The sequence below is a fragment of the Falco rusticolus genome, chromosome 13 (assembly GCF_015220075.1).
Source record: "Falco rusticolus isolate bFalRus1 chromosome 13, bFalRus1.pri, whole genome shotgun sequence".
Classification (NCBI taxonomy): domain Eukaryota; kingdom Metazoa; phylum Chordata; class Aves; order Falconiformes; family Falconidae; genus Falco; species Falco rusticolus.
The window spans coordinates 21,918,053-21,934,974 of NC_051199.1; the positions used below are offsets into that span (position 1 = coordinate 21,918,053).

The 16,922-nt window shown below is 37.5% G+C and overlaps 1 protein-coding gene across 8 annotated transcripts in view; it reads right to left on the bottom strand.

The window, feature by feature from the left end:
- PIK3CA (phosphatidylinositol-4,5-bisphosphate 3-kinase catalytic subunit alpha) overlaps positions 1–16,922 on the bottom strand; it is a 49,627-nt gene that overhangs the window by 12,351 nt on the left and 20,354 nt on the right. For 7 of the 8 annotated variants that reach the window (XR_005107345.1, XR_005107346.1, XR_005107344.1 and 4 more), the window contains 14 exons: positions 16,418–16,668; positions 14,567–14,812; positions 13,626–13,711; positions 11,632–11,737; positions 10,408–10,560; positions 10,168–10,302; positions 6,317–6,441; positions 5,848–5,929; positions 5,221–5,400; positions 4,557–4,660; positions 3,224–3,395; positions 2,772–2,878; positions 2,171–2,292; positions 1,573–1,651 (listed from right to left, as the gene is read on the bottom strand). Coding sequence is in view for 5 of the 8 variants with exons in the window: in XM_037407502.1 (XP_037263399.1) it covers positions 1,573–1,651; positions 2,171–2,292; positions 2,772–2,878; positions 3,224–3,395; positions 4,557–4,660; positions 5,221–5,400; positions 5,848–5,929; positions 6,317–6,441; positions 10,168–10,302; positions 10,408–10,560; positions 11,632–11,737; positions 13,626–13,711; positions 14,567–14,812; positions 16,418–16,668 (1,948 nt within the window). In the remaining 3 variants the exon portion in view is untranslated. The remainder of the gene's footprint in view (positions 1–1,572; positions 1,652–2,170; positions 2,293–2,771; positions 2,879–3,223; positions 3,396–4,556; positions 4,661–5,220; positions 5,401–5,847; positions 5,930–6,316; positions 6,442–10,167; positions 10,303–10,407; positions 10,561–11,631; positions 11,738–13,625; positions 13,712–14,566; positions 14,813–16,417; positions 16,669–16,922) is intronic. The other variant, XM_037407505.1, reaches the window with a different exon arrangement.

Genomic DNA, 16,922 nt, shown 5'->3' on the forward strand with positions numbered 1-16,922 from the left:
CAGTTTTGTATCAGGACAAAAGGTTAAGGCAAAGTTTTATTCACACATTTTTGGAGGCCTGGGGGAATACAATGGAAAAATCCTTAAAAGGTGTTCAGCATGATTTAAAAAAAAAAAAAATATCTATTCAACTATATTCAGAGTGAAGTATTAGAGAGATTCCAAGCATTCAAAAAACAAATGTCAGGATCTCACGTGTTAATGTAAACAAGCAGCAGGTAACGCATTGTATGTAATACCAGCACGGGACCTTCAAAACAAGTTTCTAAGTAGTACCTGAACATATTACAGAATTGTGACTGGAATCTACATTCAGCAACAGTACAATTTATCCAGATGTTTATTCATGGACTTTTTAAAGATCATCATAAATAATTTTTTCTTTGCAATAAAGTGAAACTCAAAGGATAATCTCAGTAGCCTATTTTTCTCTTTACAAGTAGAAGAAATTAATTCCTCTGCCTCCCTTTTCCTTCAGAGGCCTCTTCCCTCGCTCTCCTCCAGTCTGTATTTCTTCTGTTGTGTTCAAAACATTTTATCTGAGAAAACCCAAGTCAAAACCAGTCTTTTATTCAAAGACTGAAAGGACATTGCCGTATTTAACATCCTCTGTTAAAAGATGGAGGAGAGAGGGTCATGTACCTTTAAAAGCTGCCCTCTTCTCTCCTGAAGTTTCCTTTTTGGAGTCACACCTACAGAGTAAGCCAGCCTTCTAGGGACACCGGAGAAATGTTTTTTGTAATGGCATGGTAAAAAAAAAAAAACACCAACCAGAAAAGACAATCATGGCTTTGTATTAGACCTGAGAATCTATGGAACACCAGTGCAATGTGAGGCCAGTGGCAGAGCTGACTGTTGGTGTTGCTGCAGAGGTGGACTTCTCTTGATTACAGCACTTTATTTGCAGGTACTAGAAATATATTTAATATCTATCTACACTTGTGTTTTTAGATAAAAGTCTTGATTTAGAGGTCAAAGAAAAGCAGTGAGACTCATCTATTTTCTTAAGGATGTGGCATAAACTTTGGACTGTTGGATCTTCTGTACCACAGAGACACACAGTTTAGTGGCCTTAGTGGGATGAGTTACATTTTTCTAGATCCTCAAAAGATTTTTTTCTGTACCCACAGACTACTTGGAGGTGGCGAAGCTGCATGCATATCAGACCGGCTAATATCTACTCTGTGTATTGAAATGAAGATACCAACAACAGAGTCATCACTCAATAGGGCTGCAGGTTTGGCAACTTGTTAAAGCAAATCCTAGACACAGTCAGCAGACCTCAGTGTGGCTGCTGTGTGTTAGCTCTTGTATCCGTTCCTGGTATGTAGATCCCTTGTACCCACTGAATGAGTCTTAAGTATTTTTCAAATATGATCTGATCTTAACAGAATACAGTAGTTCAGCTAACTGAAGGTCATTAAAAAAAAGTTCTAACATGTACAAACATGCCTATTTATAGCATTTCATTTGTTACCCTTGGGAAAACAGAAGCAATCTCTGGTAACTGTAGCAAACCACCGCTAAAACCATTAAGAACAGTATTGCTTGAGAATGACCTCTAATGCTTACCTTAGATCAAGACCCTGATTTTGCCAGATGTTTTCCATAATTCTAATTATCTGAAGTGTCAGCATGTCCTGACGCAAGTCTGGAATAGTCAAATACACAAAGATTGCAAATTTCGTAACATCAGAATATTGTTACATCTTATTTTACTTTTCCCCCAAAAAGTATGTCTAAAGGAAGTGAGGCTTGTATAGTTTAGTGTAGGTTTTGTTCTCTCAATAGAGAAAAGCAGGTTTTAAATGGTTGAGAATATAGCTCTGTAGCGTAGGCAGTTTCAAAGCTGTTTGAAAATGTGCACTAAAACCATGACAATGGAATTACAGATTACACATCCATAATATCTAGAAGGCATTTTCAATTAAAAAAACCCCAAAGTATTAAATAGTATTATATTTCACCTCAAACTGATCATCTCTGAACATTCAAGATTTGTACATGACAGACAAATGCTTATTTGTGCATGCTTAATTTTTGCTGAGCAAAGCAGTTTTCTAGAAAATTTTTAATTTTTAACATATGTATTTTATATGCTTCGAAAAAATACTAAACAGTAGGTTATGTAAACAAACAGATATGCAGCTTTTGGATTACATTTCCTTACCATCTCCATTTTTAAAGATTATCTCATTGTTCTGAAATAACAATTCAGACATAATATCTGGGTTTTCCCAGTTCAACCACAGCGGTCTTTTTGCAGATGACATTATCCTGCACTCCTCAAGCCTATAAAAGAGGTAAGATTTCTATGAAATAGGCACAATTTGATTCTCATACCACGTTTCTATAATACAATTAAGTTCTCCCTGTTTTCTTTGAACTAGTACAAATTAAAGATGCATGGGTAACTGACAATCCACCACTTTTACTTTCAGCTTCAAGCTTAAATTACTAAGTGCAATGTCAACCATTTGCCAAGCCCAACAGAAGAGCTGGCTACATTGTAAGTTTTCCTTTGGCAGTCTGTGCTCCCTACAAATGGAAAGAGGACTGCAGTTCCTGTCACCTTAAAGGAACAGCTAACTGTTGTTTCTTAATTTGCTAAACCGTTAGATTGAAACTACTTCACTCTTCATGAATTATTCTGCTACAGTTTTATTCAGTTAACTTTGAAGATGCAAACATTTATCATTAACATTGTTAGTGTTAACATTACTAAGCATTTACTTAATTATCTAGACAAATTTCAAAACCAAAGACAATACCGAAGATTTCCCAGTTGATGCGCAGGATTAAGAGGAGAGATAAAACCTTGTAAAGCATCCATAAAATCTGGCCGTCTCATTTGTTCAACAAGAAACTTCATCTGTACCTGATAAACAATCACATTCAGGTTTTGATAACACCATTTACATGTAAATAAAAGGTAAGTATCAGTTTTTAGCTTTGATTTTAAAGCATGGGTTTGCATAGTTGTAACATAAGCAACTCTGCTTAGCCACATGGTACAGAAATCAAAACCCTTAACTTTAGTTCCATTGCCTTAAAAGGTAGATAATGGCAACGTACACAGAAAAATATTACAGCTTCTAGGATAACACACCATCTACCCAAGTTAGCATTAATACTTTTCTAGTTAATCAAATAAAGCACAGTTCTAAGTAATTCCTGTAACTCAACAGCAATAGTTTTGGTATGTTGACAAGCTTAATAGTACCTTCTGGGTCTCATCTTTTTTTTCCTGCTTGAGAATGTCTGTGAGGTTAATCAACTTCTCCATAGCCTCCACCTGCCTGCTCAGATGCTTTAGGTACATTCCACATGCTCGACAATAGGACTCCAGAAGTAAACCAAACCTCTGACTTACAGTTTTATTGTGCATTTCAGACCTACACAGAGAGGAAGAACAGTTACAGCTTAAAAGACAAGACCACTTTGAAGCACTAAAAACAAAGCTATACCTGTGATGTCTTTCTGAGGGCTACTTATGGATCTTTCTTTTCAGGTAAAGAACTTGTACTGACTTCCCACAAACCTCAGTTTGACTGAATTGACCAGTACCTTTCACAGCTAATTCAGCAGAGTGTATTTTTCCCCACTCCTCCTTGCTCCAGCCCTGTCCTTTCCTATCCCTTGTCTTTATTCGAAACCCATGCTCCCCAGAAACTCTGTAGTAAACCTTTCAGTTCAAGTTCCAGATTTCCTTGCTGACAGCAAATCTAACCTGTTTCATTTTCTCCTTGTCTCATTCAGCCAACCTCAGGCTGTGGCCCCTCTGTAGCCTCCCTGTTCCTACCTACTCCCAGTCTTCACACAGTCCTAAAATATATCCCCTCAAACAAGTGAATCAGGCAATTATTCCATTTTCCTTGATGATTACCAATGGAAGTAGAAAACTGAAAGCACAGAGATTCCTTGCTTCTAGCTGTGTCTGATCACACCATCACAGAACAGCATTTTTAGGTGAGACCTAGCTACAATCCAGTATGCTGTAGGCTGATCTATGCTTAGCCTCCTCAACACCAGGAATTACAAAAGCCCATGTTGTATTTAGTAAGGAAGAACACAGATATTTGGGCTATCAAGTACTATAAAGTCTTTAATAAGCACATATGAACAGTTACTTTTCAAAGCCTTATCTGGTCAAATTGGGTGGCTTTCTTTGGGCTTCAACCATTTGTAAAATATTCCGAAAGAGATTGGTGGGGGAACTGACATTAAAAAAAATAAAGTTCAAAGGAGAAACCTATCAAAGTTGTAAACAGCTAACAATATGGGAGGCTTCAAGCAATCTCAGGCTACCCTGTTTTTAGAATAGTTACCGTTAGGCAATAAGTACAAGACTAAGTGTTATTACTTAGCTTTTGAAACTGCAAGAATTGACTTTATTACCAAACTATGCATTCAAACTCTTAAGCAATATAAACCAAACCATTTTAAGTAGTGATACTTTCCTAAAAAAGGACTTGTAGTATGCCAAGCCTTTAAAACAACTAATGGTTTACAGGTAATAGGAATCCCACGGCCCATTAACATGATATAAAGCTTACTTTAAATGCCAAAAGAAGAAGTGTCCTATCCTTTGATTGGTCAGTGCCTTCTTGAGTAAAAATCTCACAAGCTGATTATCTAAATATTGTTCATATTTCAGAACCTAGTTAAGGGTAAAGAAAAAAAACACCAAGTGGCTATAGTTATTCTTTCTATGAACAATATACAGATTACAGGCAGTTAAATAAAAAGCAATCTATGCTTTCAATTATTTTCTGTAGAATGACTGATCCTTAGTATTAATACATGCGTGTATTCAGATTTGAACAACATCTACTAGCAGTGCATTGGCTGCCTCTATTTCAGAAACTTAGCACCTGATACTTACTTTACTGTTACCAAACATTTTAGCCTCAACTTGCTCAAATTTTTGAGTAGATGCTTGTGCTTATACTTTCTTTCCCTTATGTTAGGACAGCTGAAATGGTTGCCTGTCCCAGTTGGTAGAACAGTTCTGCGTCTCTGCAAAATTTTGGCATTTAATATCAACAAGCAAAACCACGGCACTACAGAAAGTGAACTACATTTCGTCTCCTCCTACTAATCTGCAATGCAAACAGATACTGTTGATGACCTCTTTCATATAATCTCAATTTGTTATATTTTAAGCCTCTGATCATCCAATCTACACAAGACATTAAATGTACCAAATATGTTTTATACCTGTACTAGCTGGATTAAGTACTGAGACAGTTTGTCATCTGTCAAGTACTTCTCTAGACACCGAACTGCAAAAGCTCGCACCATTGGATCTGGATAATTACAGTCCAAAAGCTCCATCGCTTGCTCTGGCTTGATCGGAGGCCAATCTTTTACCAAACAGTACATCTGTGGACAAGAAGTCTAAGCATGTTACACATTTGCATCAATTAGGAAGAAGAGGTAATACACAGCTCTGAGAAGGTACTGTCAGACACAAACTGCATCTAAATACGAACTGTTCACTTGCCAGTCCTCTCTCAACAAACAGTCTGGTATTAGTTACCAGGTGACATTGTTATTTTACCCATTATAAAGAGAATGAAAACAAAACCTCACATGTAATTGACAAATCAGCAACATAAAAGGAATTCTAGTAATGCCACCAAGAAGAAAAGACTCAGACTAAGCTAAAGAACAATAAGTATGGACCAAACTGATCCATCAATTGTAATGGCAACCTGAATCACCTAAGTTTTCATTCAATATATCATGCACACATAACGTGTTTTTGACATCCAGAAGTTTACTTTAAATAGCCTCTTTTAAAGCTTCTTCAAAACTTAAAACTTCTTCAGTGCTATGTGTTACCTGGGCCACTTCATCTCTAGAATTCCATTTAACAGACAAAAGTAATTTGGGCAGAATTTCCGGAGTATTCACGCAATAGTGTCTGCAAAAGAAAAAGAAGTCTCATATGTATAAAACGTCATTTTTGCTTTGATAACTATCTACTATGTCCCTTCAGTCCTGCACTTTTTCTTCATTTCTCAGGAAAATCCAATCAATACCATGAGGTGGTGTCAGGATCCATGCATAAAAGCAAGACTGCAGTAATGGGGAAAATGTAAGCTAATCCAACAACTTAGTTTTCACCATGGGCTTATGAACCAAGGCATACAGTGCTGAATACTTTAAAAGCTGGGGTTAATGTTTTAGAAAAGGCAATGCAAAAATCAAGGGAGCAAGACCCAGGACACCCACAACAAAATCACCATGAGTGGCGTGAAGTCTTGACTGTGCCAACAGGGGGTTGTGTTTGGTTTTTGTTTTTAAGTACCTGTGGCTCCAGAGGAAGTCCTTCTCTTGCTCAGTGATTTCAGACAAAGGATCTCGCGTGCATATGGCTCGCAGCTGCTCCTTGTCACTTTCTCTTAATTCATTATCTCTAGCTATTCTGTTACTCTGCAGAGAGAAAGTGGTCCATTAACCCTCCACACATTTCCTTCTCTAGTCATACAACATACATGAAGTATTTCAACAGCATAGCAACACCTATGTCATGCAAAGCTATCTTGTTTCCTTTTGTTGTTAACCGAGGACTTCAAATTTAAGAGAGAGAAAGACTAGGCCTTTGATTTCTACAACTGCTTTTAGTCACTACTGGGACAGTAAGAGGTACATTTCAACTATATCAGTTGTGTGGAAATAGCAGCATTTGACATCTGATGAAAAACATCATGCAGCACAAAATGAAACTGGTCATTTCTGTCTCCAGTTCTGAGATTACTGAGAGCTGCTGAAAGGAGTGGAAAAGAATCAGAACTGAAAAGCATAATATGGGGTATGAAGCTAGGTAAATAAAAGGTAGAACACTACAGGACCACCTGAGCAACAGGAAGGCTGGAAAACATGAACCAGAATTAGTGTAAGATATTCCCCAGAGAGCACAGAACAGGTACACGCTGACATCAATTTTATCTAATACTTCACTTATTTGAACCAACCTTGACCAACGGCAGAGGTATTGAAACTACTATTAGTTGATTCTTCACAGCTCACGTGCAAAGTTCAATTTTTGTCCCTATTTTACATTTCTTAGTTCACCTAGTGTTTTTCACATAGCAATATACAAAATGACAACTTCTGAGCTGTCAGCTACAGAATTGCACTGCAAGAAAAGAAATCTTAAGCAGCTTGTATTATTGCCTTCAGTATAAAGCACAACTGTAATACTCAAGTTTGACACCTACGATGAAGCTATCCCAAAAATACTACGGTACAGGAGTTGAGCAGTGTTTTTATAGTGAACTCACATTTTCACATCTTTGTGATACCTACTACTACAAAAGAGTAAGATCAATTCTTTTCCAAGTTCAAAATGTTCAAACTGTAAACCCACATTATTTTAACTCTTGTTCTGCTCCTTCCCTAGGCAATTTCTACTGAGCACATTTAACAACAAGCAAGAATGAACTGAGCCTTGTCTGTCAGTTCTGTTGATGGAAATTTTCAACTGATTGAACTAGTACTTCAAAACAGAAATACTTACATGTCTTTTACAGAAAGTTTTAAAACTAGCTTTAAACAAAAAAAAAAAAAAAAGCTTTGCAATCTAGCTTAAGGAAAAAAGCTGAAGAAATAAAACTACCTGAAATCTCCCTGTAGGAGATCAAGGTACCCCTTAAAAGGTGAACTGGTATTATTTCTAAGAATATGCACAAATATAGGAACAGTTGTCAGGTTATACCACATGATACCACCTCTACTTCAGACTAGAAGTTCTCTACTAAACATCTGTCTTCAATGACTTAAGTTGTGTTCTCACGAAGGGTTCACTATTATCATATGGGACAAGAAATATTAAGGTACAAAACAATCAACTTACAAGCTTTTTAGTACCTTGCCCTTTTAGTAGTATGGTAGCGTGAGATCTTAAGAGCCAGTGTGGTGGGTTGGTTTTTTTATTACCCTTCTGAAGCACATGGACTAGACTTAAGTGGGGGGAAATTATTCAGGACTACTCTATGGGGCACAGGAAAATTTTTACAACACATACTTAAATATTATGGAAGTGGATACAGTGCAAGTAGCAAAGCCAGAGTAATTTTGTAAGGAGGTTAATGGATTATAAACGGACTTTACAATCACCCTGCTCCTGACATAAGATCAAGTAGTTCATATTGAACAAGCGATTAATCGTAAATATTCATCTTGATTCTGAAAGAGTCATCCTAAATAGTAAGTGAAAGTCAAAAAAGTATAAAATGTACCTGCATAGTGGGTCAGAAAGATCATAGTTTAGGTCAAGCCCAGAAGGAAAATGCATTTATCCTGTTGCGGTCAACACCAAAAACTTGAAATTCTATGAATTGTGGGACAGTAAATTAGATTTAATACCTGAAAATTCCTCCATATTCTAGATATTAATGGACCTATAAATGTTCTCTTATAAGTACGTATTAACTGATTTTAAATGCAGTATAATGCATTTCAAGGTTTAACAAAGAATTTATGCTCTTTGCATCATAAAGCATAAACATTTATATAGAAATCATAACTCAGTGACTGCTTTGCTGACTGACCATTTCAGACAAGCATTTTTTACCTGTTTCAGATATGGCCAACGCTACACAGTAATCTAGTATCCAATTTTTGAAAGAGTAACAACACCTCACCTTTTATCTCCCTAAATATAGTTAGTATTAAAGACAGCTATATATATATGCATAGCACCTGAATATACCAAGTTTGGCTTCAGACCTGAAGACACCACATATTAATAGATAAAGGGGACAAGTATAATGCCAAGAGGTAACTAGTGATGTTTCAAACTTACCAAGCATTTAATGAAATATGATTTAAGAAAGGATAAATAATAAGAGGACTTTGGCAGACAAGGAGGGTTGAAGGAAAAGCAGCATGAATGAGAAAGCGAGACCAAAGCAGTGATACATAGTTTGTCTCCCTGTCAGCTTAGTCATTGATTTAAATAGGCTTTCTCCATATTTAACTACTACGACCTTCTTCTATGGTATTGTATGGGTTATCACAAAAAAACCACAAGACACTAATTTGAGATTTTACAATTAAAAAACCTGCAGTAGAAACACGAGTTGATTACTTTGTCACTGAAGTGAGAACTTATTCTTCTCGCCATTTTCTACTTGTGCCTACAAATGGATCAAAACAATGAGTTGAGCATTTATAAGAGCCCAGCTATAGGCTGTGTTATGGCAAAGTAATATTATTTACCAAGTAGTCAGCTGTCCTTAAACACTGCCTGCAGTGCTGAATCACAACATATACTATAAGCAGATATGCCACACTGATGGACTTCCTGTAGAGTATCAAGAGAAATCAAATGCTTACAACCCTTTGCTCAAGATACACTGATGTGGGACTGTTAACAAATACCACCAGAATTCCCAAACTGGAAGCTTACTAAAACCTACGTGCTTTTTGGCACAGTGAAACTCTCCACCCTGAGACTACTTCACGCAGACCACAAAGCTCTCTTGGGGAAACTCAAGTCCTTGAGCCGGCCTCCAGAAGAAAATGTAAACCAAACCAACTAATTTCACAGTCTTTAAATAAATAGCATTTTTAGCTTTACTGGTTTCTTTTTTTCCCCTCCTTTTAGTTACTGAACAAGTGCTTTTAAGAAAAGCTCCAAACCTCACCAAAAAGCCAGTCATCAATGCACAGGTTCTCTTCATGGAAGAGGGGAGATAGAGGACTACGCTCATGTGTGTGCCAATCAATTCCCTTACGGCCATAACTAGCCCAGTAGACAGTAAAGAGTTATAAGCACCTTTGGGTTACACAAGAAAAGCTACCTATAAACATGAAATTGCAATTAAGGAAAACAGTATCATTGAAGAAGAATTACAACTTACGAAAAATTAAAGTTTTAAGTAGTTTAGACATCCGAATTAGCAATATAAAAATATCAGAAATGCCCTAACAGTTTGCACAGTAAGACAATTACTCTTCATACTAGTTTTGGTTGGTCAGTGAAATATCAGGACAGTTTACTGGTAATATAAAGGAAGGAGAATATGCTGTTTCACTTTGCTAAACAGAAAAAGTTGACTTCATGTTATTTATACCGAGTAAAATAAATAATTAAATCAGTAAACAATACTGTCATATTTTAATAGCTATTCTTGAAAGGGGTGTGTGCCTTACCAGCCCCGCGTAGCTGTAGTTAAACCCCAGTTCACGTGAGATAGTCCAATTGGCATGGTCTTCAATCACCGTCATATCTGGAAACTTTACAGGATTGCTAAACCAATCAAATTCCAGCTCTAAACATGGAGTTTCCTATGTAAAGGGAATTTAGTATCATTCAACTGAAAAAGTAATCTAATTAGAATACAGCATCATTTGAAAACGTATTCTTGAGGAAGGTGGCATGCAAATACTTACCTTATTCGGATTTGATCCAGTAACACCAATAGGATTCAACAAATCCTCCAGCCCATGAGGTACTGCCCAAAGATTCAAAGCCATTTTCCCAGATACAAGAGTGTCTGTATAATCAAACATGTTTATATTTCCCCAAGCTAACGGACAGTGCTCCTTAAAGAGATTAAAAGAATTTTTCAGTGTTATCTAGTAATTACTGCAGAGTGAGTCAGGAGAAATAACATTTTCACCCTAGAGCAAGCTGTTACATTCCCAGATTAGCACAAAGCAGGCTGTGGAAGCTGTACCCCATTTCTCTATGAATGACTGTCCTGGCAGCAATTTTGCAGAATAGTATCAAAATACTTGCAAACACATGCTAACATCTTCCCCACATTAAAATAACTCAATATGACAAAAAGAGTTTTTGGGAGACAGACTTTTTACCAAAGCCTGTAGTAACAGAAGAAGGGACAACAGTTTTAAACTGAAAGACATTAAGTTTAGATTGGACATAAGAACTCTTTTTTTATAAGGGTGGTCAGATAGATAGTAAACAGGTTGCCCAGGGAAGCTGTGGATGCCCCATCACTGGAAGTGTTCAAAGTCAGGTTGGGTGGGGCTTTGGAGCAACCTGGTCTAGTGGAAAGGTGTCCCTTCCAATGGCAGGGGGGCTGGACTAGATCATCTTTCAGGTCCCTGCCAACCCAAACCCTTCTATGATTCTAAGATTTGTTAGACAAATAACTATGTAGCACCTGTGACACATGCTCAAACCCAGAATGTAATGATGCTGGTAGCTAGAATCAGATTCCGCACAGATTCTTTAAGATTACTATCTTGCATCAAATGCTAAAGCAACTCAAATTTTATTTACTTTGAAAACCAGCTCTAAATTAAAAGTATAAATATTGCCCTTTTAAAATAAATAATTAAGTAACATATGGGTTTAGACACTTGAGTTTACAGGCACTTGCACCTTAAAATGCTAACACTGATCTTTGTCTGGCAAGACAGCACAGACATAGTTTAGTGTTGAATGGATACGCTTTTTCAGTGTTTAATTTCTGACCATGAAAAATTAGTAGTCTGAATAATACACAAGAAAGAAGTCCAATTTGAATCAATTTCAAATCAAACACTGCACAAAGACTCACTGGCAGGAAAACATTTACCAAGTATCTTCCCAAACGTGACTTAAGTAGCTTACGTTCATCAATGTATTAAAGCCATGAAGTATTTTACCTCTTTAGCACCCTTCCGGCCTTTAACAGAACAGATGGAAAGGCAGAGCCGAGCAGCACGTGGAAGATCAGGAATGTACATGTCATACAACAGCCATTCATTCCACCTGTAAGATTTAAAAAGCAGAATAAAACCAGGTTAAAGGAGAGCATGGACACAACTGCACTCAATCAACAGTTATACTAAAAAGCACTTTCTATATTCCTACCTAAACCATACCATGTGCATAAAGTATACACTTTCCTACTGAAGAAGGGTCCTTCCACATGTATTTCACCGCATCTACTCCTTTGGGGAATGGAAACTTCCCCAAACAACCTTCTAGCACCAACACTGTTTAACAAGTCACACTAGGTTCTATTCCTGCCAACTAAGTAATAAGTTCATTCGCTTTCACTCTTGCAAACCTACTGACTGCAACTGTCAGCATAGGTACAAGCCAAAGATAACGGATTTGCTTATGTGCTACGCTGATGTAAGGTTTAGCTTGTGAAGTATTTTTTCACTTCAGGGCAACAAAGCAAGCAGGGAAAAATGTGGCACAGTTTTCACAACTCAACTAAATTTTAACTGCCGGAAAATAGAAAAAGATAATTACAAGATGGGAATATAACTCAGACACACAACACATAAATCCAAAGCAATATTCCCAACTCTAGGATTATTCTATTTACCATAGTATTAAGAGCATAGATTAGTTCTACAGGAATATACATTTTGTTTTCATGAACTTAGAGAAGTAGACTTTGTCTTTCTCTGCTGGTAGAGCTGTGCTTCTGAAGAGGAACTCCTGAATAGTTTCTTTTCCCAAGCAGATTGGCATGCCATTCTCAGTTGGAAGAGGCAGCAGCTTCTAAGGGCAGCATTAGCTTTTTCAATTTGTCTGTAGCTACTAAAAGCAGAGTTTTACGAAGAAGTAACTGTCCAAGCCCCCCTCAAAGGATGAGGAAATTGGCAGATAAATTTTAATTCCCTTTCCTTAGGTGTTCATCTCTCATAATACAGGTCTGTGTGATTATATCCATGTTTTCAAGCCATACCCTTCACCACCTTCCCAAGATTTTCTCTCTGAACAAGTTAAACTATCAGTCCAAGTGCAGCTATATTTGGGGCAACTCAGAGAGGCAGGCTGGTTTTCATCAGCTATGTATATTATTAGGCCCTCTAATTATAAAACCTGATCGTATTAATAGAAAACATACAGACAAGAATAGAAGTTTCAAAACGTACTTAAAAGACATGAGGTCAGACAGAAAATGCAAGTTAAGCATTACTTCTGAACACACGCTTTGCTCCCAACCCTAGCAGATGCTGAAATTTCACACCTCTTCATTAGTCAGTTACAGGAACCTCTTTTAGATGCTTATTCCAATTATGTTTATATATGCTCATATAAAACTCCTTTTTGCACTTTGAAGTTGATGTGATGCATTTTTCCAGATAATATTGATGGTAGGTCAAATCTCCTAAAAATAATCACCCCAGATCTGGCAGTCACTTCCATGTTAGCAAACGATACCCATCTCTCCACACTCAGTGGTTCTGCTTTAGAGCACACTATGCAGCCTCACAGAAAAATTTGCAGGCTACACGACATCACATTGACTCATGCTGAAAGTGAAATCTGAACCTGGAACTGGAACGCCTGCTATTAATCCACAGTCAAAAACGGAGTTCACCCAGAGCTGTGCTGATTTCAGAGTATTAATGAGTAATTATTTTGGAATTTCAGAAGCAACTGTAAGTGTACACAAAGATCTGTTCAGTAAAAAGAACTATACTATTGTATAAGAAAATACTTCTGTTTGAATTAAATTAATTCTATTTATAAATATACGGATATGTAAAAATAGTTTTAAAAACTTAAGGCAAGGAATTCCCAGCAAGGAGCTCTACCTGAAAAACAGCTAAGCTGAGCCTTTACTCCTTCAGCGCTATCATTTATGATGCCCTGGAAGTTAGGTTCTCTATAGTCATTCAAGTATTTAGCTTACCTGGGATTAGAACAAGGTACCCTTTGAGTATTCACATTGTCACACAAAGGTTCCCCTCCATGGTAGATACCTGTTCTAACATAGATCTGAACACAACGTTGATATTAGCACTGTCTTTGACATGTTACTACAATTTTTTTCACTTCTATCAACATACATTATGATTACAACATATTATCCTTTCATTTTCATCAAGTAAAAAACAAAACTGAAAACCAAACAGCCCCACCATTCCCAAACCCAAATTCATTGATGTCTGTAAGGCGTGAAGCACAGTGTATACCTTTTTCCTCATTAATTGTGAAACTAGTTCTTAAAAAATACAGTAATAAACTTGGAATGAACTAAAAACACCCTGGAGTTTATTCTCAGTTCCTCTTGTGCCAAGGTATAGTGAAAGAAAAGATTGAACAAATTCTGAGAAAGTTGGTAGAGCCAGGCTTGTCATAGGTCTTCAATGGGATTGAAGCCTACGTGCTTTTTCTCCTTGATCTCCCCATGCCTCCCTTTTCAAAAACGAAAGGCAGGAGCACACTATCCTGCATACTCTCATCAAAAATATTGTCATTTACTGTAATACATTCTTATAATTACTTAGAATATAGATAACACCATGGTTTTCGTTTTTCTGTCCATTACGAACTTTGCTGAAGTGAACTATGCAAACCAAGTCCTCCTGCTTGTATCAGGCAGAATATTTAGCTATATCCCACAGGTCACACTTAAGTAGTATACGTAAGTTTTCAGATGCTAAAACACAGCTGTATTTTTTAGAATTCAGTACTTAAATTTATGTAACAGACTGGTCTAATTTTCTAACGTGTTAAATAACATTCCCCCCCCCCCCCCCCCCCCCCAACGTAAACACAGAACAGAAAACCTGGGAGGGAAACCGTGAGTTGCTGAAAACCACAGGTGATGCCACACAGTATTTGGCTTACCTTGTCTATGTCTCTAATGTTCACATTTACATAGGTTGCACAGAGGATTCTTATTCTGAGAGCACTATTGATAGTCCAGAGGGATTTGGCTGTAGCTTCTCCATTCATGTAGGGTGTAGCTGTAGAGATACGCCTGGAGTAAGACGGCATTGTAAAGGTGTCCAGTGGCAACTGGGTATACAGGCTTTCCTTAGCCATCAGCATCAGATTGGGCATGCGACCAAGCATTATACAGCTTCTTATATACTGCAAAAAAACAAAATTACAATTCACTATCTTTTCAAAGGTTACACTCTTGGTAATCTAGATAAACTCAGGACAACATAAAAGTGTATTTATAGAGTTTATCACTGTCCCTGTACATAGACCCTTTGCAGTGTTTATAGTTACAACACCCAACAGTTTAAATACGTTGTGGGGTAGGATCGCACAGTAGTGCTTCATACAGATTTTGAGATATGGATAGCATCTACAGCAATGGAAGCTTGAACCGAAGATAAAGAACAGAGCTGACAAAATGACAAGCGGGGTTTCTCATAGCACTCCTTAGCTCTGGCTGAGTGCAGCACAAAGGAGACTGCTTCCTGATTGCAGCTGTTCCTGGAAGCAGTTGAGCTGTTTTTGCGTAGCAAGCTGCTTTACTAGCCTGCTGTGCAGACCTAGCACAGGTTGACTGATACTCCTAGTCAGACAGCACAAAGCAAATGGCAGACACTCATTTTTTGCAGACACTATTTTTTGGTTCAGTTATACTACTACCTTCCACTCAGCACCCATCCTGACAGACTTAGGTGTGAGGCTGTACTGTGTCCAGTCAGGATGAATGACGAGAACATTTAGGCTGGGAACAGTACCACAAAACACAATGCATTAAAACAGGTCCAGCCTTTGAGAGTAATTAGCAAGCTCTTTTGTGGCACAGTAAAGGCATACCAGATACTTTCTGAAGAAACCACACTAGATCAAATAGGTCTAGCGTTTGATCTCAAGATGACTGTGCAAAATTATTCATGTATGCCTACACTTGTTCCCCAGCTCCCATAGAACAGAGCTGCTTTTCCCATTATTCAGGATCCCCCCCTCCCCCCTTATCTCTCCCATTGCTCTGGAGAGCAGATCGTCAACCATTTTAGATGAAGGAATGGAAGCAGTTTATTACAACAATACATTCCTCAAAGAGGAAGCAGCAGCAGCCTGTCAGGAAATCTACAGGGTAACATTTGTTGTTTGCTCCAGAGAGGGCTGCTCAGCTGCTCTTCTGTCAGCAGTTCTGTCTCACACTCACAGCACTAACAAAACTCAGGCAATGAAGGACAGCCAGCCACAAGGAAGACAATGATTTGTGGAGTGCTGCAAGTTTTTCTCCTTTAAACAAAAAATTTAAAGACAAGTAACAGGAAAACAAATAAATTATTTAGATTTTTTTCCAGCCCTAAAGGGGGAAGGGACAAGATTCATAGTAGCAATGGTTGTCTCAGTTTAGCATGGGATCCAATTTCCTTTTGTATTACATCAGCCCCATTCAAGCCTAACTCATTTCTTCCCATCAGAAATCTAGGATATTTCTCGAAGTACCTGCCACTTATTAGAGGTAAAGTACTTCATTCAAAGAATAAAAACTACACTAGTGATATAAATTCTAGTTTAAATTACGTTTTCTTCCCACCTCTCTTCTGAAGCACACACAGCAACAAATATGCACACTACATGCATGCATTAGCCAATTAGTTTAAAGACGCATACACGTTTACTGCCTATGTTTTAGATTAACAAAGCAGCAAGCCAGTCATGAAATTGATCACTTTTCTCCCTCACAAGTCTGGATTATTTTAATAATCCATTGTTACTCACCTTATACTGGCTCAGTGGGTATTTTTCTAGCAAGTATTCATCACAGCCACACACTTTCAAAATGTATTTGCCCTGGTACTCCAAGACGCAAAGTTTCAGTTGTTCAGATGACAACAACATGCTTCGTGTTTTCTTCCTAATTGCTTCAGCAATAACTTGCTCAGGCACATAGTCATGATTGATTTTTAAGGTGTATTTCTGCTTATCATTGTTTGGTGAGACTATTACCCATATCACCACTATAATTTGCCCTAGAATAAATGTAAAATTATGTTAGGCCTATCATTTTCAATAGGGTTCAAAACAAAAAAAGCCACCCAAACCAAACAACTCTCATCCCTCCCCAAAACAGAGAATTGCTTGCAGTATGAAATGTCAACAAGATTCATGAACCCTCTGTCAGCATGGGCTACAAGGAACTACATGCACTCAGTTTATTTTTGACTCTACTGTAAATTCAAACTTTTACCCCTTGCGGTTAATATTTTTTAATTCACTGAATACT